We start from the raw sequence: 23747 nt of genomic DNA, 5'->3' as shown, positions 1-23747 counted from the left end.
TCCCGGACCATCCGCGGGCTGGATTTAGAAGGCGATTGGGCCGGATCCAGCCCCCGGGCCTTAGTTTGCCAACCCATGGTCTAGCATCTCTGAGCCCCAAGAGTATCCCCAACCCGCTTTTGGATTAGCTGACCTGGTGGGGTTTACCATCTTAGAACTTCTTATCCCATCATCTCACTAGCCCATTAATCTAAACTAGCCCCAAATGAACAGGGCTAGAAATACCTAAAAATTTCCCCATCTCAATCAAGTTTGCTGTTTCTGGTTAGCTTTGTCCCAGATTATCTTGGGCAGACTAAATATTGGCACAGTCAGGAACTGATTTGGTCTTTCTGCTGTTCTGCCTCATTTTTCTTGGCTTAGAAGGGTTCAAACTCGTACTGTGGTTCACCACAAAAACAAGGTCGATTAAAAAGGGGAACAGCAGGATGATAAATAGTGCTTGTGAAGTTCATTTTAAAAAGGAAGTTGTTCAAGTTTCTCCGGCCCATAAAGGAACTAACTCCAGTTTTTCTTTTTACAAAACTAGCTAGCTCAGCTGGGGTTCATCCTTAGCCATCCCTCCCCCTCTCCCCCCGGGTTCAGAATGTTATAAGCTGTTGTGCCAAAGTACAGGATCCAAGTGTTATTCAGGGCCACACAAGTAATGCAGTGTAAGATGTCTGACAGAGAGTGACAATTTCCCCATAATTGTATTCTACTAAAAAAAAGTTTTGCCCTCCTTAATTTGTGCTAGCCCCACAGCTGTTAAAGGTGTAAGGCATCACATCCTTTCTTGTACCTGTTTTCACTGCAAGCTGCTTCTGTTGGAAGAGAGTCAGTCTCTTCAGCAAGGAAGATAAAGGAAATGCCTCAGATTCCCTCCGATTGCTTAGCAATAGTGATTAAATGACTGAGCAGCCTCAGCAACAGCGGTGTCTCTGTGTCTGCTTAATAAGACTTGGAATGCTGTCTTCATATTTTGCTTTCTAATTTTCTTTATAGGTGTCCAACTGACATTAAAAAAGAAAGAAGATGAAACACGAAAGTGCAGTAATGAACGTGAAAATGAATTCATTCAAAGTTCTACCCCAAAATGAACTTAATTCACCTTCAGTTTACCTGGCAACTCTGGGAACTACTCTCAGAAGTAGTTCAAGAGTTTTGACCTGGTTCAGTTAGGTGCCACAATGGAGCAGGCTCTCTGATTCTTGGGGATCGCAATGTGTCCATTCTGTTATAAGCTGATGACCTTGTTTTGTTTTCTGTGAACAAAATTGGACTTTGCGGGTCCCAATAATATCAGTAGCCTGCTCCTGAGTAACTTGGAGCAGAGTTTTCAGGGAGGAGGTCCCTGTTTTGTGGAACAGCAGTATCCTTGTTGAGATACGGTGGTCAGGCACTCTTTGTGCTTACTGGAAACTGGACCATGACGCCAGCCAAGAACAAGCATCCATTAACGCAGCCTGTTATTCTATTTCATCCCCTCAAATCAAGGACAACAATTCAGGGCTTCACTACCTTGAGATGCTGGCTTTTCTGCAGTTACGTTGAGCCCTTGTTGAACTTAGGTTTCACCAGATGCCCTCAGCATACTTGGTTGGAATAGCACACATGGAATGGCATTTTTGGATGTAATCAGGTTGCAGGTGCACTGCTTGTAGATTTGCCCTTTGCATATGGTGTCCAGAGAAATTTTTAAATTCTCTCTTGGTTCTCAAATTGATCCTCCCAGGAAGTGATAGTTGAATTCTTAGCCAGTAAATACACATCTGGTAGCCATATTTGCTCTGGCACCTAAGAAGCTTCATTCCAGTTATGTTAATGCTTTGTAATTTTCAATTTTTATGCTGTAAATGTGTGATTTTAGAGGAATGTTTTGCTTTTGATCCTCTTTGTTCATTGTGAAGGCCTTTGGTGATATACAATAAATTGAAATGAATGATATTGTCACCTGTGAAATATTGCTCTACACAGCTTTCTGTGAAATATATAATGTGTTTTTGGATGCTTTCAGAAATGCTTCCTTGTTGGGAAATAATCGCTTGACTATTTTAGGATGCAATGGTTTGTAAACAGATAAAGAACGATGCTAGGAAAGTTACACAACAGAGGCTTGTGTGGCTGTTTCTTGCCTGTGGATTTGAAGACTGATTCATTGAATAGCTGCCTCGTGACCTACTTTTCTAAGAGAGCCTGCAAATACTGAGCCTAGGAATGGCGACTCTGGTGCCTGCCAGGAACATTATTCACAGGATCAAAATGGAATTTTGGACTGGTGACTCAGGGCTTCAGTAGGAAGCATGGGAGCCAACTGCTAGGGGCTGAGGTCCCTCCCCCCCATAATATATTGGAGGGGGCCAGCATCCCACCCCCACGTTGATGGGCATTGCCATTAAAATGGTGTGGGTGGGTGCTGTCATGTGATCAATTATGTAGGCTGGAACTCACCTGCCCCCCCCCCATTTTAGTCAAGGTGGAACCCCTGGTTGGAAGGGGTTACAGCCGAGGTTTGCTACTATTTGTGTAACTGGAGAAGTACATTTCTTTTGAGAGTTCCTCATCTTGTTTTATATTGTGTCTGGTTAGTGAGCCAGGATTTGGGGATAGCCCATTCACTTACAGCCCTGCGATGTTGGGCTCTCATGAGCGTGGCCAGTGGTCAGGGATGGCATGTGAGAATGCATTTCCTTAATGTGTCTGATGCTAAATGAATCTTCGCTCCAGTGAAAAACAAACTATGCTTTTCTCCCCTAAAAAAAGCTATTGGTTTGGTCATGCACTGTCTTAATCAATTGATTGAAACTCCTTTGATTAACTGACATTTTAAAAATCAGATGGCAGTCCTAGTAATAAGTAAAACTTGAGTAGCTCATTTGGGAACAAACGTGAAGTAAATAGCAGTAATTTCTTAAATTTCTCTCTCTGATCTCCTGCATCACCAGTGATTTTTGACCAGATGTAATTTACATTCCTTTCCAGCTTTCTGATTTTATTTATTTAAAGTATTTTTACCCTAATCTTCAGCCAAAAAAAGAAGCTCCCAGAGCAGCTTACAAAGATCAGTAAAAAGGTAGGCCCTGTCTCAGGCTTACAATCCAGAACACACCCCAGAAAAGAAATCCGGAAGGGATAAAAGCAAACTCAAGCATCCGTTGTAAATGGTCTATCTGTCACACTACAAAACTGCACAAGTTCTACAGCGCTTTGCTTCCTTGGAAATAAAAAATGTGTAGCAGCCGTATTTGTATCCAAAGGTCAAAAGTGCCCATTTAATTGGGCAACTTTGCAACAGGACTTGCAAGCACAGACTCACATTCCAAATTCGTAAATTCAGGATTCAGGCATTACTTTCAAGTAAACGGTATTCCACAAATATGATGCTAGCTGCAGGCTATGAGAAAACAAGGCCATCTGTATGTTGTGATGCGCAGATCCAGACAGCAGGACAAAAAGGAGCATCGTACTCCTGGAATCTGTTTCTGAGTCATTTTCAGTGAGAGGCACTGACTAAATACTTCTTGACACCTGGTGACCCAGGTGATCCCCTGGTGAACTGGAGGTCTGTTCTTGACCTGAAACTGTTCTTAACCTGAAGCACCACTTTAGCTAATGGGGCCTCCCGCTGCTGCCACGCCATGATTTCTGTTCTCATCCTGAAGCAAAGTTCTTAACCCGAGGTACTATTTCTGGGTTAGCGGAGTCTGTAACCTGAAGCGTATGTAACCTGAAGCGTATGTAACCCGAGGTACCACTGTACTACCAGAAAAATGCCCATGAACTCTCCCCCTTCTTATCTCTGTACATTAATTTTGCACCACCCTGTGCCCCCCAGTCCCCAGGATGCACATAAAATAAGTACATCCTTGTGTTGCCCCAAAGCACCACACGTCACATGCTCCCCAGGGAAAGCTCCCCCCCTTGTTTGCCTGGTTCTAATGGAGGCATGTTCCCCAATCTTCCTTCATCCTTCATGCTAGCATGTTAAAACAAGGAAAACGTAATTCCCTATGAAACAGTGTAAAAAATTGTTTATAAATGTATATAATTCTTGCTTTTGAAACTTTTGGTTGTTATAAGAATTTTAAGGTCATACACATAAAAAATATGTTCATAACTGTATATATAAACCACATGTCTGAAACCCCTCAGATTAGGTCCTGAACAAATTGACCTCAAAAATTTCTCTGCAAGGTCAAAGTGGAAACCTCCCCATTGTCTCTTTCCTCACAAATCCTCTCTTAAGGGCACATTCAAGATATGAAGAGGGTGTAAGCCTGTGACCTGTGACCTAGATTCAGGAATTAAGTAGTTATAATAACCAAAGAGCAGCCAAAACCCAGATAATGCAATCAGGTAACTTGCCAGACAGGAGATAAATAACGCATTCAGATTTCTGTTGTAGACCGCCTTTTCTGTGATGTAGGTATGATGTTTCTGGTGGTGGTCTTGGACTCCAGGGCGGGCAATGTAAAATGTCTATATAAGGGCTTGCATGCATGGATCGGGGTCCTCCTCGTCTCTCCTGCATGTGAAGGGGGCACCCTGTTGTAACGGTTAATAAAGATCAGGCTTACTAGCTGCTTTGCTTCTCAATATTCTCTGGTTGGTCTCTGTTATTTTCTCCTACCAATAGAGAACTTACAAAAGGACTCTATATGGGCTCTTGGGTACCCCTTAAGGGAAAAGGAACAGTTTTTTATCTTATATCATTGGTCATGTGTGCCTCTTTGTGCTGTTCACCCCCCCACAATCCCCCTTTCCTGAGATCATGGAGGCTGCTTCCTGACAGAGTTTCCCCAGGTGTGTCGCCTGAAAGGATCTCCAGGTTCTTCCAGATGTTCTGATTCCCATATCAATGAATTCTTAGGAGAACCTATTCCCAGCTCTGCCTAACCTCTGTCTGGAACTATGTAAATTTTACTAACCCTGAGGAATGTGACACCTTGACCTGCGCCTGAGCCACTATACTCCCACCTTATGTGTGATGTATTTCTGACGCTCTACCCTCGTGCCACTGACGTTTGCAAAGGGGATGTCCACGCCAAAATGCTAACCTTTAAAAGATGTGACCAACTTTGTTCTTGGTGCCTGCCTCCTATCATATGGTTACCAGATTTTTTCCAAGGAATGCAGGTACACTTTGAAGCTGAGTAGCAACGGGGAGTCAGTAGTGGGGATGGTGAGGCAAAAGACCCTGTCCTCTCAGACATAAGTGGTACCATAGCCCAGCAGTACAGCACATACTTTCATGCAGAAAGTCCCAAGTTCAATCTTAGATCCTCTACTTAAATTAAAAATATCTCAGATAGCCCAAGCTGTGCTTGTTATTTTTGGTAAATATTTTTTATTAATTTTCAATTATTAAAATCTGATAACAGCCACATTTTATCAATATCAAATTACCATTCCCATCCAAATATAGATAAATTATACAGCCAATTATAAATTTTGAGTGACTTCCTGTGTGCTGGGTTTTGGGATGCAAAGTTCTTATTTCCCCCTGCTTCCAAAATCTTAGTTAATCCAGTTGCATTAAGTCCTGATCTTAGTCCTTTATCCATAGCTGCAGAGTTCTTGACTTCCATTCGTGTTGAGATATTTAATAAAAAGATTTTTCCCCCGCCAGGAGAGTTCTGTATCCTGTAAATTCTCTGTGTGAGATGTTTATTTTCCCATTTGCTTCTTCATTCTTCTAATCATGTCCTGCAGCAGCATCTCTTCTTCTGCTTTTCCAATCTTTCTCTTCTTCTGCTGAAATTCAAGCTGCATCATTACGCCATCTTTGTTTGTGTCTGAGTAAGGGAGTAATCTAGTTTCCCGCCGTAGCTCTGGGCGAAATTCCAGTTCTCCTTCCAATTCTTAGATCTCTTAACAATCTGGCGCCGCGCCAGGTCCGAATTGCCATCCAGTGGAAGTTAGATGCTTTAAATCATTTCAGTGTTCTCACACAGTTCTATTTTTATATTAATACATAAATATAATTCCGTTCTCTTTTTCTCTTCTTGCTTTTTATCAATTTGTTATCGTTTAGGGGGAGGTTTGCCAAATCATTTATGTAGCAAATATAGTATATATAAAAAAGGGTAAAAACTCCCCTCCTCCCTCACGTACCGTATTTTTCAGTGAAGGAAATCTTTCCAGTTCAAAATGTTGCAACCCAGTAATGGGATTCACTTGCCAGTTTATAATCTTGTCCCCTTCATTCTGCACCTGTCTGTAAATTAGAGCCAATTTCATCCTAATAAACAGAAGCACCTCTGCTCTTCACGGCTGCGTGGGGGGGGGGGGGGTTTACTGATATGCAAAGCGCTTTTACACTCAGCTTCTACTGCTTCTCGGGTTCCATACCAGAGCGAGAGCCACTTATCAAGACAATCTACGAGTGAAGCTCACTCCCCCCAGGCCCTGGGGGAGCTTGCAAGGACAATTACTCCCAAATCATCCTTGCTTTCTTCCGCAAATGATCTCCGCTAGCATGGGAGCTACATCCATTAAGGAAGTAAGCACCAGAAGTGCCCAAGCTGTGTTTTTAGCAGTGTTCCCCAGTGTGGGGCTGGAAGGGAAAGTGAGAAAATGAATAGAAACACGTTGCTCTATGGAAGCTTTTGGGTCCCATTTTGTGGGTGGCAACTTGCAGTGATCTTTGTTATTTGCAACAGCCTGGCTGGGTCTGCCCTCTGGCACCAGGCCCACCTTTGTGGCAGCCATCCTCAGGAACACCCAGCACAATCCAAAGTCAGTCCCGTAGAGCTACTGTGAGCACGTGTCTCTGGAAATTCACATGCGCACACACTTAACACTGCCTCAAACAGGTGACTGGGGAGAATTAGCTGGAAGTTGATCTGCTGGCACACCAGGAGGTCACACAACAGAAACCTTGAGGATCACAAACTATTATATCTGGGGCTGAATGTGTTGTTGTTGTGGTTGTTTTAAACTCTGGAAAAATCCACTGCCACACCTCTAATAATGGATTGATGCAAGAAAATTTGGCTCAGTATGATAATGGCCAAGATGGTTAAACTATTAAACTGACTCCCCCAAGAGGGAGGGGTGGCCACCAACCTGGATAGCTTTAAAAGAGAATTACACAAATTCATGGGGGCGGAAGAGGCTATCGGTGGCTACTAGCCATGAGGACTGACGTGGGTGGTGCTGTGGTCTAAACCACTGAGCCTCTTGGGCTTGCCAATCAGAAGGTCGGCGGTTCGAATCCCCACAATGGAGTGAGCTCCCATTGCTCTGTTCCAGCTCCTGCCAATCCAGCAGTTCGAAAGCACACCAGCACGAGTAGATAAATAGGTACCACTGCAGTGGGAAAGTAAACAGCGTTTCCATGTGCTCTGGCTTCCATCACAGTGTTCGGTTGCACCAGAAGCGGTTTAGTCCTGCTGGCCACATGACCTGGAAAGCTGTCTGTGGACAAACGCCGGCTCCCTTGGCCTGAAAAGTGAGATGAGCACTGCAACCCCATCGTTGCCTTTGACTGGACTTAACCGTCCAGGGGTTCTTTACCTTTACCTTGCCTCCACAGTTGGAGGCAGCAATGCTTTGGGATACCAGTTGCAGGAGGGAAGAATGTTGCTTTTGTACTCAGATCCAGGCTCTGGATCCAAAATGGACAAAAGAGCACAGTGGCTTCTTTTATGATACATTGGGGAATAGTTGTTGGGTGCTGGAGCAATAACCTTTTCACAGGGGACACTGCCCAGATATTATGCCCAAACAGGAAATATCTCGCAGTGTTGGGGCGTTGTGGTCATATGTGCCAGCAGCCCTGACTCCTCTGAACTTGATGTTTCCACTCCCAGCAAGGAGATTGAAAGGGGGTTATTTCATTATTTTGTATTTATTAATTTTGTATACCACCCTTCATCCAAAGATCTCAGGGCAGTTCATAGCATATCTACTTTGTGCTTGTTTGAAGGTCTCTGTGCAATTGGTGACCCTGACAAAGCAACAAAACAGACCTGTGATTCTAAGGCAATTGGTGCTGCCAAGATGCCAGGAACTGATGAGACTTACACCAGGCGCCATGTTCCAGTTGCGCCTTCCAGTTGAGGAGCAACGGAGCTCTGGCATGACCCTGTCTCTTTGGCTTGCTCTTTGATCCTGCCTCCCAGTTTGTCTGTGGTCCTGATTTGCTTCTCAGTCCTCTTTTGGCAGCTTTGCTCCACGACTCCTGGCTTCCCAGTTCACATCAGACCACTGCCCCAAATCTCACCCAGACACAATGCAACAACAGTCTCCCTCCTGGGATGAATAGCAGCTTGGAGGATGGGGAGGGGGGAAGAGTGGGGTTCTGACAGGACTGCGATGGAGGCGAGAGTTTGGCTCTCTCTCTGCATGCCACAGTCCTGGTTCTGCCCCCTCTCAGCTCCTATTGTGAAAGGAAAATGCTCAAGTGAAATGCACGGATGCCTTCAATGCCCACATCTGTCTTGGCCCGAAGGTGCAGACAGGAAAGAAATAAAATGCCGAGGGGGTGGGGTGGGGGCTCAACTTCTCTCTGCCCTTGCCTAGGATCAGGTTGAAAAAACTGACCCACAATTTCCCTCTCCCTGTTGCCACTCTGATTTGCCCAATAATGGATTTTGCTTTTGCTTTCCCAAAGTCATCTGAGCAGAGGAGGATTTGTGTTCTAGGACGATACAATTTCCCCTCGCCTGCTTTGTTCTTGCAGCATCCATCAGATCAGAAATAAATGAATGAAGACTGTTCCCCCTGCTGGGAGAATTCTCTCTTGCTGGAGTGGGGATGAGGAATCAAGTGAGAGCAGCAAAGGAGAAAATCAGGTCACACGGTGCTGCAGTGCCAGGATTTCCCTCCTGCTTTGCTTACTGCTTTTTAAGGGCACTTGACTGAATTTGAAATGTCCCAAAGGGAATAATCCAATCCCTGCACTTTGCTGAATTATTCTTCAAGCACAAAGCAATATTTTTAAATGCAATTTTTATGCATGTTGGGAAGCAGCCAGATAGCTATAAGGAAAGAAGGGAGGGTGCGAGGAACCAATCTGCCTTGTTATGTAATTAACATCTATCACAAAGAGGAAACACACAAAACAGCCAAACAGGCCAGCCTGCCAAGCGCTCAAACAACCCAAACCCCTTAAATTTGGGCCTGCAAATTAATGAGGGTTTTTGCTTTTAAAGGAGCAGGTTCTATCCTACATGGTTAAAACAAAACGAATGAAACCAAATCAGAATTTCCAAGTGAATGAGAAAGGGCTCGTCTCCAGCCATGCTAGCTAAATATCACCTCCCTGTCCAAAGGCAGTGTATCTCTGAATGCCAGTTGCTATAGGGGGCAATATTTATTTATTGTATTTATAAATTGCCCTGTACCCAGAGGTCTCAGTAATGGTTCCGGAAACAGGATGGTGGAGCTCAGCTGATCTGACGTGGCTAATGGCCAGGAAAAAATGGGAAGTGTAGTCCAACCATGTCTAACTCCAAAATTTGGGACCCTCTGCAAACCTGTGTCAAAGTTTTGCAGGTTTTTTGCAGCTATCACCCCCAAAATCCAACGTTGTCTGCTTCCCTCCAAACCAGTGCCAAAGTGTGGCAACAGTTTAGCAGCATTTTGCAGGGCCCCACCAACTGGGCAACTGCTGCCCAAACTGGGTTCATAGTTATCACCCCCAAACCCAAAGTTTTGCAGTGAAAATACTAACGTAGGTTTGAGTAGCAATTACTCAGTTGCTGGGACATTGCAAAATGTGGGGTTTTTATTTTTATTTTTGCTGCAAAACACTGCTAAATTGTTGCCACACTTTGGCACTGGTTTGGAGTGAAGCAGACAACGTTGGGTTCATAGTTAATTTAACTTCCATGGAGCATAATGTGGGCTGCAGCTGGACTTGGTGGACCCTTAGTCTGATCTCAGAGGCCTTGTCTTTCAGCTGCTCTTTGGGTGGGTTTTACAAAGGGGAGCCTGGCATGTTGCAACACGCAGCCTTCTGTGCACCATGCTCTTATCATCATTACAAGACCCCTGCTCAGTCGTCTTTTATCACAATGGCACGTGATTTGGCACTTGTTTTATCCATCTTTTAGGGACTTTCCATTTCACATGCAGAAGAATGGTTTTATTTTATTATTTTCAAAAAGCTTCTGATTTCCTTTTAAGTTCCCAGTAACAGTGCCAGCCTATGTCTGGGATATGGGTTGTTTTGCTAAAGATACTGGGTCTGATTTAATTAATTCATGCAACAATTTGATCTCCAATTTATTTTAATCCAAGCCTCAGGAATCAAATGATTCATAGTGAAAAGGAATCATATGGTGGCCAGACTTAATTTTCAGACTTATTTGAGCAGGTATTATTGGATAATCTGATTACAGGCAACAGGAAGTTGACATTTAATTAAGGGGCATAGCCTTATTCAAAGGATGTGGGGAGGGGGAACACTCTGAGCTTAGCAAAGGTGCAAAGCATCCCAGGAAGAGCCTGGGGCTTGTGGTGCCATCAGGACAGGACTTTGGGGCAGAGACCCCGGGCCCCACCCAGCAGAGTGAGCCTGAAGGTCTCCAGTGCAACCTGGTCTGCTTGTCACATTTCAAAATTTCTAATGATGGGGTCTTCAGCCCCTCTGGGGCCTGGAGGCAGATTTGGGAATCTAATAAACTGCCGTGGATACTACAAAACAAGCATTTCAAAGAAGAAAATGCACACCCTCCAAAGCAACAGGCAAACCAGCTATTCCCTCATACAAAAAAGCAGGCAGTGCCCCCACCGCACCCCCTCAATTATTATTATGTTAAATCAACTGGGAGGGGCAGAAGGCCTTGGCTGGTGCCAAAAGTGCTGCCTGAGGGCACCCTGCCCACAGACACTGTCTTGGGAACCCCAGATGGAAATATTGACAGCAGGGCAGGCTGATTTATTTTAGTTGCATTTACCCCCCACTTTTGTCTCCAGAGAGCTCAAGGAGGCACCCATGGTTCTCTCCCTCCTCATTTAACCCCAACAACCCTGTGAGGTAGGTGAGGCTGAGGGGCAGTGGCTGACCCAAGCTCACCCAAAGAGCTTCAAGGCTGAGTGGGGATTTGAACCCTGGTCTGACACTCTAACCACTACACCCCACTGGCTCTGCCAGGGACATGCTAGTGAAACAGAACCCTGCAGGGAGCAGGATTGGCTCCTCACTCGTCTGCTGGAGGTGCTGGCAGCTGGACCCTGGGATTTCTGCAAGAGACACAGATGCTCTGCTGACCTCCTGCCTGACTTGAAGGATGCTAGCTGAGAAGAACAGAAGAACTACACTTTGCCATTACAAAAAATGGAAAGGGCTCTGCACCTACCCTGGACTCCGTAATATCCTGCCTCTGATCCATCCAAATGATGACCTGTCGTGTTGCTGGTCTGCCCCTCCCAGGACGACTTCAAGTCTGAGATGATTCCAACTCTACAATTCTGTGATTCTATGAATGGTGGAAGAAAAAAATAGCAGACAAAATCCCTCTACTGCTTGAGGAAAAGAACAAGCTGAAAGCCTTGGTGCTTAGAGATTCTCCTACCATGAAGCAGTGCATTCATTTTGTTAGAACTAATAAGGTCAGGCTCCCATTGTTATTTATCCTCATGCAAAGATCCTGTATTTTCTTAAAGTGTCCTCTAGATGGCAAGCTAATGATGCATTTGGAATGGAAGGTATTTATTTTTTTGGAAAAAAATACCCACAATGGGTACAATGCAAAACAGTTGGAGCCTGCAATCAGCTTAAGGCTGTCTATGTTTGTGTTGGATTGTGGCCACGAGGACCTTCATCCTCTATGATGTGGAGAAAATGGATAGCATGTTCTCTCCCCCTCTCTCTTAATGCTAGAATTTGGGGCCACACATTCAAGTATCTGGTCAGCTGCAAGAGAGGATGCTGGACTCAATGGGCCACTTGCCTGATCAAGCCGGGCTCTTCTTGAGCTCCTTTCCAGAAAGGCAGGATAGAACTGTCATAACCTAAGCGGGAAATGTATATCTCAATTGCTGTGGACCACATTTCCTAAACAAAGCCTCTCTGTGTGGTGTCAGTATACCACTCCAAGCTGGTTCATGAGGCCAGCAGCATGGAAGGGGGGCTGTCTTCTTGTCTTGCCTGTGGCTGGCTCCCTACCAGAAAGAGGCTGCTGGACTACATGGACCTTTGGTCTCATCCAGCAAGGCTGCCCTTCAGGCCAGATGCACACAGATGCCTCGAATGCTGTCAGTTCCTAGAGAAATAGCACATCACAGATCAAATAAGTGTTGGTAGTCCATTTTTGGTCTTGTCATTAGTCAAAAAACATATGTTGCCTTCATTGAGAACTGACACGCCTCTTGCTCCATGAGTGGGGTTTTCCTCCCCTTGTGTGTGTAATTGAGTAAGCATCACTTCTAAAGAACCAGACCACCGTGGATCAAAAGTGGACACAACCTATTTATGTCAGGAGGAAAAGAGATGTTGTTCTGTCTCGGGAACAGGAGATCCTGCACCCTTTCTTTTGATCTGCTTGGCTAGTTTCTCATTCAGCCCCTCTCATCACTTTTCAGTGCTGTTTTATAGTTTAGAGGTGCCAGCGACATCATCCGGAAGCAAAGGACTCAAATTTGGTGCGTTAGAATTTGGATGAGGACATGCATCTTCCACAACTCGTGTTCTAAAGCAAAATAGCATTTGGGCTTCTGCCAGCTAAGCTATCAGGTGGCTATTGCAACATCTTGTTGTACTGAGTTCCACATCCATGCGTGCATGTAGAATGTGTGCTCCGTAATCCTGGGAGACTCTCGGAGCAACTGACAAAAAATATTCTCATAAGAAGGGGGGCGGGGGGCGCTTCTCTTGCACTTGATCCAAAAGCTGCAGTGAGTACAGAATGCTGTAGCACACTTGCATAGAACACCTGTGCCCAGAGTACCAGTAGCTGGCAGCCACAGGAGGAGGAGCGTGCTCCTGAGCTCAAACCCCCCAACGATGTTTGTGATGCATGTGCAGGCTCCAGGGAAGGCATGTCTAATGTTGGGAGGGGTGTGTGCCCTTTTTCAGTACAGGAGCAGAAAATACCTGAACAGAGCTAAACTTGCTTCTCCCTCTATGAAACTGGTGCCTCTCCTGTGAGTAACAAAGCTCGAGCGTTTGCCTGTTATTTCTCCTGCATGGAATGCTCTGGGCATCACTGCCAGGCTGCATGATCCCACGCAGCAGCCCCCCCTGCATGGTGCCTAATAGTTTATTTTCTTAGTGTCATAGAATGATATAATTGTAGATTTGAAAGGGACTCCAAGGGTCATCTAGTCCATCCCCGCAATGCAGGAATCTCAACTAAAACATTCATTTCCCCCAGGATGACAAGGAACCATTAATGAGTACTCTTCAATCAGTCAACCAGCTACAAAGCCGCTTAACAGCAACCTTGTTCAACCCCAATTTCATCAAGTTACCTCATTTCCTATTTTATCTATGTTAACTGCCTTGAGTCCTAGAATGGGAAAATGGTGGGATATTAATAAATTTATAAGTAAGTAATAATAATAATAATAATAATAATAATAATAATAATAATAGTAATAATGCTTTTGTATGGTAGAAGTCATGAAGTGAGACTTGCACTATCCCCCTGGACAGCAACCAAGGAATGCTGGACTCCTTCCCTACCCAAAGTGCCTCCACTAGCAAGTATTTCTCTTGGCTGCAGAAGGGGAAAGGGGAGGCTGCCTCTTCACCCCCCCCCCACTCTCCTGGGACCAAGGACAAGTTGGCTCCCCTCCTCCCACAGTGTCAATGAAAGTCCGTGAAGTGTTGCACAAGAATTTTTCCCGTCTGCCCATTACTTTCCCCTTGTTTTGTGTCTTTCAGACGGCATGCTATCACTTAAAGTGTTTTCATAGTTAACAAGGGTGCATAAACGTCTCTGCTTTCCATTCATGGAGTCCTTTCTACAGGTCAGTTCCATCTGGTGTGAGATCTTCCGCAGGGGAGGCACCACAGATGTTGGCATCCAGAATGCAGTAGGGACATTGGCCTTAAAAGCTGCTATCCGTTTCTGCCAGGTATCCTCAAGAAAGATCCTTCCTTCCTTCCTTGCTACCTTCCTTCCCCTAAGCTGCACCTGTTTGCATCTGTCACAAAAGAGCCACACTCAGGCCGCTTCATTGTCAGCGACACTCCCAGTAGGGGAAGAAGTGAAGGCAAGGGCACACCTGGATTCTCAGTGTAATAAAACTAGTTTATTTACACAGTAACATGTATGCCACAGCGTATACAGCAAAGTACCACAGCAAACCAGAGTGTCATTGCCCTCTGATCACAAAGGTAGCCTAGGAGTTATATCTATAAAAATGTGTAAATATAGATATGAAACAACGGATACAGCGATTCTGTGCACTCCAAACACAGATTGCCCAGGAGAATGGAGTCTTTCAACAGAGAAGATTATTTCCCACCTGGAGGCATTTGCAAAGAAATACCACTGCCTTTGTGTAGAACTTTTTATTTTTTTAAAATTAGCTTTTTAATAAAAACATAGGGATTGTTCTTTAATATTTTACATGCTCTGCATAATTCAATTTAAAAGAAAATATCCCTCAGGGCAAAAGCTATAAAACTTTCTAAGCCTGAGCAAGTTCAGGTTAACTACTTGTATCCTGAAAATGGTATTTTGAAGGGAAAAAAAGAATTTTTAAAATTCAAGCACATTGTGTGCATATAAGCTATGTATATAATATATAGACAGGGCACAGAAAAACAAAAGGGCAAAGTGGGTTGTTCTTGTAGTTAGTAAAATTCATTTATAAAAATATGGATAGATGCATTTCTTCCTTGTTAAAAAATATTTCAATCTTTTTTGAATTAAAGGGATAATCAAGGAGTTGGAAGCAAGGTATTGGTGGGAGTAAAGGGAAGCACTTCCATACAAGTGAGCGGGCAATTTTGTGAACTACCATCTGTTTTCCCCTCCCTTCTAGGCTCAATTGTCTGCTTTGCAGCCAAGAGCTTTCCCACAAGAAATAGGAAGGTGTAGCAACTTCTGTGGAGGTTTTCTCGGGTGCTGAGTGCTTTCAATTGATCTCCCAAGTATAAAGGCTGCAGTTAAGGGGAGCGAAACCCACTGAAACCAAGAGTTAGGTGCCGTTAACTCAGTGCAGGGCTGGCACTGTGCATCTAGGCCCTTTCTATTTTGTTGGCTGTCATTTTCAAATTATGCATTCCTCTCATCAGAATTCCAAAAACAGCTGGAAAGAGCCACTTTAGCAGTTGCAGCAATTTTACAGAGTGAATATTCTTCAATATGCCCTTTGTAAAATTGATTTGGATTGGATGAATAGCTTTCAAAATGCTTGTCATGATGATGGACCTAGGGCTGCATGTCTAAGCTTGTGAATGGCAACAAAACCCCACAGTGCAATTCTGCAGGGTCCTTCCTAGAGAGAGCCAGGGAGACTTTGCCTCCGCTGCAGTATTGTCACCAACTACCTGAGTATTCCCTGGGGTTTGTGAAGGGTGCTCCCTGTTTAAGTCCTAATACTATGAAGCAGCAAGAGTCAGTAAAACTTCAGGAGCTGTATTTATTTGTGAACAAAAGATGAGCAGTTCAGTGCAGCACCAAAGACTTGCCACACAGGTAAGACTAAGGTTCCAAGTACTTCCAAGCTATGGAGGGATCCCACACCAACCAGCGCAGGGAGGGTCACACGCAAGTACAACTCTTTCCTTCCTGCCCCGATTAAATGACAACCATTCATTTATATGGAAGAAGGCGAAAGGCGTACTTGGGGACTGTGGCCTGAGTCACACCTCACGGTAAGCCAGAGAATGACTTGCAAACATGTGGCTCCTAGAGTGACGCTTGCAGCCACTTGTTTCCCCCCTGGGGTCTTGAGTTCAATGAAAATTTGGCTTAGTGCATTTTCCAAACTTGGAATCATCTGTTATCATCCTTCGCCACAAACTGTCACCACAGCGCAAACCTTGGCTACAGAGTGTGGTTTTAAGGCGAGACCTTAACCATAATCCTGGGCTTGGACAGCATACTAAACCAAACCTAGTTGGTAATGTAACAGGGGCCAGACTGGATCAAAGGTACATCGGAAGGCTGCCTGGTGTTCCTTAATCCATCTTATATGTTACCTCAGTTCTCTCTCCATGAAGAATCTCATTTATGGGGTACTTCCGATTCCTACTTTGGTGGTTTGGGCTTCAATTAATGTACAAAACAGGAGAATACATATTCACGAAACAGGAACATTGAGCCCTTATCAGTGGAATGTGGGCACTCCCTCCCATTAGAGGTACATTGATCTCCCTCTCTGATGGCTTTCTGACACCTGCTAAAGACACCTGTTTTGTCTGGCTTTTGAGGACCAAATAGGTGGTTAGTCAGTTCCTGTTCACTTCTGCATTGAATAGACTTTGTAATTCAATTATTAACTAAATTTCTATACTGCCCTTCACACAAGGATTACAGGTAAAAAACAAAACAATACCAGCTCTAGTTTAATTAAATAATAATTAATAATTTTATTGTTGGGTTTATGTTTAATTTACTGAAAATTTTGGTTGAAGGGTAGTATAAAATACAAGAACATAAAATGGTAGCAACAAGTGAAAAGTTTGAGGATGCTTTGATGGGTTCTAGATGTTCCCTAATAAAAACCTGTCCCAAAGGCAGAATTCCTCTTAACTTTATTGGATAGTTGACCAGATCCTATTCGAATAGTTGTAAAACAGAGTTCAAAAGGGAACAATGTATCACGGTGCTTCCTGGCTTGAATTTGCAGAAAGGAGAGAGGGAGTAAGTTGTAAACTTAGGTACTGTCCCATTTAGCTCCTGTAATACCAGTTCCCTTAGCAACATTTCTGTTTCTTTTCTAGCCAAATTCAACATGCATGATGGTCCTGTAAGAAGTCTGCCACTTTCCCCTTTCTCGTTTTCCATGTGCTCCGAGTTCCACACTAACGGACAGGTTGGGTATAGTCTTCCTTGATATTACTAACTAATATTAGATTTTGTAACAAGAGTTGCAGGTGGTTTATGTGTACAATTTTGTTGCTGGAGTCTGAAAAAGATTGTCAGAGCAACAGGTTTTCCAATTCTACATTGTCTAAGCAGCTATTTCAAAAGGTTCTTTTTTAAATACCCTATACAAGTTGCAGATTTGAATAATATGTTTGACTTTTAGTTTGGTTTTTCAATAGTATCAAACGAGTCTGAATCCAAGCCACCAGATAGAGTTCCCTTCTGGTTGAATTGCCAACTAAGCTTTCTTAGACTCCACCCCCTTCAAAATATGGGCAATATTGTTTTTTTAAGCTGGTAGGTAGCAGTGGGCGATTCCCACTGCAAAATTCTCTCCCTGTTAGCTTTAATTCTGTGACAAGGCACTGTTGTTAGTGTAATTAATCATTGACTCAGGTTGCCATCCCAGAAGAGATTAATGACACCAAAAGCTCTGAGAAGTACACATTCAAATTCTTTTAACCCACAATTAATTTCCCAGAACTATTTTGTGGTTAGGTTTATTGTGCTAAAATAAGCCTGAGTGTCAGCTTTCTAAATGTGTATATATTTACAATAAGTAAATATATACATTTATGGTCAATATGGCTATTTTGAGAATCACAATCCTATGAATTGTGGTGAGCTCAACTAAAAAGGCTCTAAAATGCAAACCCTACAAATATGTGTCTGTGTATTTAAGGTTTCATTCTTGATGCTTGCAGAAGCGAATTGTGAGGGCAACAAGGGCTTTTGTTTAAATGCTGGGCTGTAACAATATTTTGTTCTAGTGTCTTGGTTTGAAATCTGCTTGGTTTGGGCCCAACTCTTAAATGGCAAACCCTCAACAAATCAATGAGACTTCGATAGGATGCTTGCAAAGGTAGCGCCAGGCACTACCAAGAATGGAAATGCTTGCTTGGTTGTACCTCCCTCTCCCTCATGCACCCTCTCTTACACAGAATTCCCATTACCATCCTTCATTACCAAATTTACTCAGTGCTACAAAATAAGGAGACGGCAGTGAGTGTATACCCCATGCTCACCTAGAGTACACAATGCTAATACTGGTTGAAATCTGCTATCAAAATGCAAAATGAAATCACAAAGCTACTAAAAGACAAGATACAAAATTTTGGGATCTGCTGCATAAAACACACAAGGTCATGTAACATTCAATAGTCTACTCTGCACATCCACATGAAACTGACACAAAGCACGTATCTCTCTGCACAAAAGTAGAGCAGTGGTCTAAAGGAATGTGCCCTGCTGTAATGGTCAGTAGTCCATGTTCCACTAGGATGAGCATGCTGGTTAAGTGAGAACTTAAGTGCACACAGATATCAGCTAGAAGCATATATAAAACTTGGGAAGGAGGTGTTCTCTACCTTTTCAGCGCATAGCTGTGAGCAACGTGGACTCATACAGGCAAGAATTGTGTCAAGCAATCACACAATTACCTGTGTGATATAGGGCTGCATGGGATATTTGTGCAAGACTCTCCAAAGAATCTGGCCAGAGGTCTGTACCAAATGCCCCATTCAGGGGGCTTCATGGAGCAAAACCACCTCCTACATTCTGGGCTGCATTACATTACATTTGGCTCTTTGGCCTTCCAGGTGTCCTTTTGACTGTGCCTCCATGATCTGTGCTCATGATGAAATTGTGGTGGTTATGCAAAACCCCACTTTCAATACTGTTTGCAAACATTTTGTGGTCAGCACTGCTTCATTTCCAATCAGTGCATAGCCCGCAACCTCTTGCTGAAATCCTGTAACCTTTTACACCATGGATGTTCATGTTTATTTTTTGTCTGGCTTTTGTTGTGCTATCGTCCAAGAGTGCCCTTCCAGGTGGCAATCATGCAATAACAGGGAATCATTGCAGAACAGCCATTAAAGTGGAATGAGGTGTGGACAGTGCAGAATAATTCTACCACTAATGCACTATTATTGTGTCAGTGACATGCTGCAGAATACACTCGCTATTCCCCTCACACCACCCAGTCTGGAGGGGCCTTTTGTGTGCCAAGACAGCTGCCTGCCTACAAATTTTGCACTTTTATTTTAAAGCAATACAGGACACATTCACACACTTCTTAGCTTTGTCTGGTCTTTTTCTGATAATCAATAATTACTGAAGCAAGAAGATTCAAAGCATTTAAAGAGGCCACCACATATTTTATGCTGGGATCTGATTTTCATGAACTACAGGGTTGGCATCAGTGAGAAATCCACACCCTGCTCCAAGACCACAGAGCTGACTTTGCTGACATAATTTCTGCAGGTCTGCTTTTCAGTTTCTGGTCCAAACATGCAAGAACTGTTCAAAGTGGCTATTTGTCTCTAAGGCTGAAGTAAACAGGTTAGTCACAGTTTAACAATAAAGAAAGGAAACATCAATCTGGAGAAAGATGACACATAAGTTTGTGCATCCATGTGCCATGAAAAGGAAAGGGGGAAGATCTAACATATGGTTAAGCAACGTAAACACTAACACAGCTTTCTCATATAATACATCAAAAAATTGCACATATATCCATAGGATGAGGAGCAGCAGCAGCAGCATGGGCTCAACACAAGAGCTGTCCACATTTCAAAAACCACCCCAACCGTGGGAATTAAATACTGGGCTGCAGTTCCATCAGTTCAGAGCTACTCAAACAAGTCCAACCAATACTGAGCAGAGAGATCAGGCGCAGCAGGACTGTACTGTAATGGATCCACAGGAAAAGGCCAGTGTGTCAGGGAAGGAGCGCAAACATTTTTACAGGCCACTGGACTTAGTAGGCAGCAATTCCCTCTGAGCCAATGATGCTTAAACAGCTAAAATGTCCAAAAACTAGATTCTGACAGCAATTGGATAGCCAGATTCTACATAAACTAAAACTGCTAAATGTAACTGTTTTGTGATAGCTGCACAACATCTTTTGCCCCCAAGAGAACCACACCTGTAGAAAACTCATCTCTATTTACATAGCTTATTTGATGAGCTCTGAGCAACTTTAATACCCTGCTTCCTTGTTGCTTTGCAAAGAAGACATGGAAGACTGGCATTTTTACCCTTGGTTTTGTGGTAAAACACCAGCCAGATAGCAGAAGGGGAATAGCTGCTCCTATTTGCTTCAAACCGTCCCTTTGCTCTTGGCATTGCTCTGCTAACATTATAATTAACAGACCATCAATAATCTCTAGCAGAACTACTGTGTCAAATGTGCTGGCAAAAAGAGAAAAACACATCTGCTGCTGCTATTGGAAATATTCTAGATTGATACATCAGAGTTAAGAAGACAAAGGCACGAAAAAGCAACACACAAGAAGGGTAAACTTGCACCTGGAACTCTGTGGGGTGAGGGGAAGCAGTGCAGGCAAGAAATCTGAATGGGAAAATGACCTGTAAGGAGAAGGGATGAGCCCATCTTTCCTGCCACACTTCTATTCAAAATCACTAGGTTGTGCTTTTATTTTTTAAAAACACACCACAAATATTGGGGCTTTCCATGTAATGTGTCCTTTGACCCCAGCAAGGATAAAAGAAACAAGGAAACTTGTTCAGTCTGCAGCTGACTGTAAGTCACTCAGTGGCCGCCTCTTGTGGTCCAGGGTTGTCTCATGGGGAAGGAACAATCAAATAAAAGACTGCACCTGCAGGAAGTATGACTGATATGGCCAAGTCACCCCTGAGATGGGGCCAGAATGACAAAGGCATGGAGCAGAGGCCATGTCTTTGTGAAGAGTGGTGTGCATTCTGGTGGCTCATTCACAGCTGACTCAATTCTGCTTGCAGTTATCACTGGATGCTGCCATTTGCAGCACTCACTCCACACTCTTACACCTCCAAAGAGCAATGTAATAAATAGTGGTTTCCTTAATAAATTTACACACCTCCTTGTCCAAACAAACCAGCTAAACTAGGCTTCAGGCCTCTCCCTGGCACCTACGACAGGAAACAGAGCTTCCTGGCAAGATCAGTTTGCTCACTATTGGTGACCTTGAGTTCTAGGTTATAATTTTAAAACTTGCACACATAGATGAGGCTGGGGATGAAGAGAGGATTGTGGTGCATCCAAGTGAAAGCAGCGGCTACAAACTAATGTTGCTGCATGATTTTCACTATGCGGCTGAGGGAGTCTGTAGTGGCAAAAGCCAGATACTGGCAACAAAGCCAGTCTTCAAGGCTGACTTTGCATTCCCTGTCCAAAGACTTCTCTGCAAACTTGATCATCATCAGCGTCCGTTTGATGTCCAGCCAGTTTTGGAGCACAGTATCTCTTTGTGCTGGTCTGGAAGAGGCATTGAGAGTCTGAAACAAATCATCCCGGGGCCCCCACAGCAAACACTGAAGGACTCCCTTGGCCTCAGATATAAGGATTCTCTCCGATGGATTAGGGTTTAGCAGGCAGTTAGCAAGCTGCTGAAGCCCCAGGGAATAAAGGGAACGACAAGGGATACTGGGCAGGTCAGCACAAGTATACTCTTTTTCCTTCAGCTCTGGATTTTCATCAAAGGGATTGCGCAGGTGTAACATTTCATAGATGAGGATGCCGGTTTGGAACTCATCACATTTCTTATACTGTGTTGCTGTGATGATCTCTGGGGCCAGGCGGGACTGGTCTCTTAGGACTTCAGGGTCCACTAGATGGCTCTTTTGTTTTGCTTGAGAGAAATTGCTCACTATAAGCCTGGCAGGGCAAGCAGCACTGGGAGAGGGCTCCACGCTCTCATTGTTCAGAAGGCTTCCCCCTGCCCTATAGTCCACCAGCAAAAGGTTCTCCAAACGCAGATCACAATGAGTGATGTGATACGGTTTCAGGTGTTCTAGACCAGAACACAACTGTAAGAGGAGGAGGCATACCTGCCTTTCATACAGGTCTGGGCTGCTGGCATGGCAGTCTGAAGACTCCAGCACAAAATCTGCCACACTTAGGTAGGGAACTTCTCGAGTGATGACTACAACTCTGCTGCGCTGCTTGCTTGTGGCTCCTGGCAGATTTGAGCTGTCTTTCTGTGAAACGTCCACGGTGTTCTTCTGCTTGTCATCTTCCTGCTCTTCCTCATCCTCTTCTGGTGAATGGAGATCTTCCCATGGAAGCAGACGAACAGGCACATCAGCTAGGAAATGGCCACAGTCCTGCTGGATGTTGAAGTGGATGGCCAAGCTCTGGCGGATGGCCAGGCTGTGGTAATACTGTTGCGATTCTTTAGCTTTGCTCTTGCAGATCTGAAGGGATGAAAGAAAAATAGATCACTTATCACCCTTGACCACACCCTCCCATTCCAGATACAGAGCAAGGGGAAGAGCATGCCTGGAATACCTCACTTTCTGATCGCAGAAAACTCATTTTGTAATCTGGAATGTTACTATTCCCCTTACAATGAAATTTTATGAGTTTTATATTTGCTTGTTGTCATTCACAGGGACTCTAGGACTGGCCTGACCACTCAAAATGAAGGGTTTTAGAATTGTTTTTAGAAAGTTTTGCATTATATTGCTGAAATGTGTTTATGTAGTTCAATCCCTTTTCTGTAGTGTGATGTGCCCAGCCTAAAAATGACTGAAAACAATTTAGTCAGCACAAGGTCATCATGCAAAGAGGAAAAATTATAATTAGTTCAGTGGAACAACTGATGTATTATTAGTATACAAGTGTTTGAAAACCAAAATTGGATGCCAAAAGCAAAGCCTTTTCTCTCAAATGCTGCTTATGGTTTGAGCTGATTTTCAGATGGAAATATAAGCAGATAAACAGATCTAGTCTATTAGTGACTATTCTTCAGAGTAAGAAATGTGGTGACAGCAGAACTACTATATTATTTGCATATGTGGGACTTCCCTTGGAAGTTAGTACAGCACGATTGCTGGAGGGACTGAGGCCTTGTCTGCATATCACACCTGTGCTCAGAGATTAGCTCCACACAGGTAACTTCTGAACCGTGAAGAAGACCCTGTTAGAATCCCATCAATGTTTATAACCTTTTCCCTGTTCCCCATAAAAACATACGAAGGACTCAAATTATCTATAACAAGATGGAAGACAGACTGAATCTGAATCCAAATTCCCATTTCAAGTCTGCATTCAAGACGGAGTCTGGTTCTGCTTTCAATCTCAGAAGCAAGATTTAAGAAATAGTGTGCTTTCAGTGCAAAATAAAATAGATGGGGTGCAGCCGAGGACATGCATTATTACAGACTCCACCCATGCTTTGCTCCAGATGGAAGAGAAGCACCGCTCGCCTACTTTTCCAGGACGCTATCTCTGACGGAACGGAATTACAGCCAGCTCGACAAGGAGGCACTGGCACTTGTGGCTGGAGTGAAGAGGTTCCATGAATACCTCTATGGCAGGACTTTTGACCTCATCACCGACCACAAGCTGCTCCTGGGCCTCCTCACCACGCATGCTGCGATGGACTGTTTTCCTGGCTGCCTACCACTACCGGCTCGTCCATCGCCCAGAGAAATCGATGGGCCATACCAACGCCCTCAGCCGTTGCCCTCTTCCAGCGTTTGTGGAAGACCCGGCTCCTGCTTCATCGCTCCTCCTGATTGAGGATTGAGGATCTTCTGGCAGCGTCTGTATCAGCTGCCACTGTGGCCTCCGCATCTGCCCAGGATCGCACCATCAGCCGTGTGCTCAACTGGGTGTGGAGGGGGTGGCCACAAGGGCCTTTTGCATCGGAGTTCCAGCCCTTCACAACCAGACAACACGAACTCTCGGCTCATCGCAGCTGTCTGCTGTGGGGAGACCACGTCGTGATTCCCCAAAGACTCCGTCAACGTGTCCTTAAGGCT

At 44.1% G+C, this 23747-nt stretch overlaps 2 protein-coding genes across 5 annotated transcripts in view; one reads left to right on the top strand and one right to left on the bottom strand.

Annotated features, from left to right (window-relative positions):
• The window catches only part of RCN2 (reticulocalbin 2), a 1080843-nt gene that overhangs the window by 105223 nt on the left and 951873 nt on the right, over positions 1-23747 (top strand). The window lies entirely within an intron of this gene.
• Positions 14166-23747, bottom strand: part of PEAK1 (pseudopodium enriched atypical kinase 1) — a 72201-nt gene continuing 62619 nt past the window's right edge. For 3 of the 4 annotated variants that reach the window (XM_083757277.1, XM_083757278.1, XM_083757280.1), the window contains one exon: positions 14166-22179. In XM_083757277.1, the coding sequence (XP_083613403.1) occupies positions 21045-22179 (1135 nt within the window). In that variant the 3' untranslated portion in view covers positions 14166-21044. The remainder of the gene's footprint in view (positions 22180-23747) is intronic. The other variant, XM_083757279.1, reaches the window with a different exon arrangement.

This window comes from Podarcis gaigeae, assembly GCF_964106915.1.
Source record: "Podarcis gaigeae genome assembly, chromosome: 9".
Classification (NCBI taxonomy): domain Eukaryota; kingdom Metazoa; phylum Chordata; class Lepidosauria; order Squamata; family Lacertidae; genus Podarcis; species Podarcis gaigeae.
Note: the sequence above shows the minus strand (reverse complement) of the source record. Positions and strands in the feature narration are given on the sequence as shown.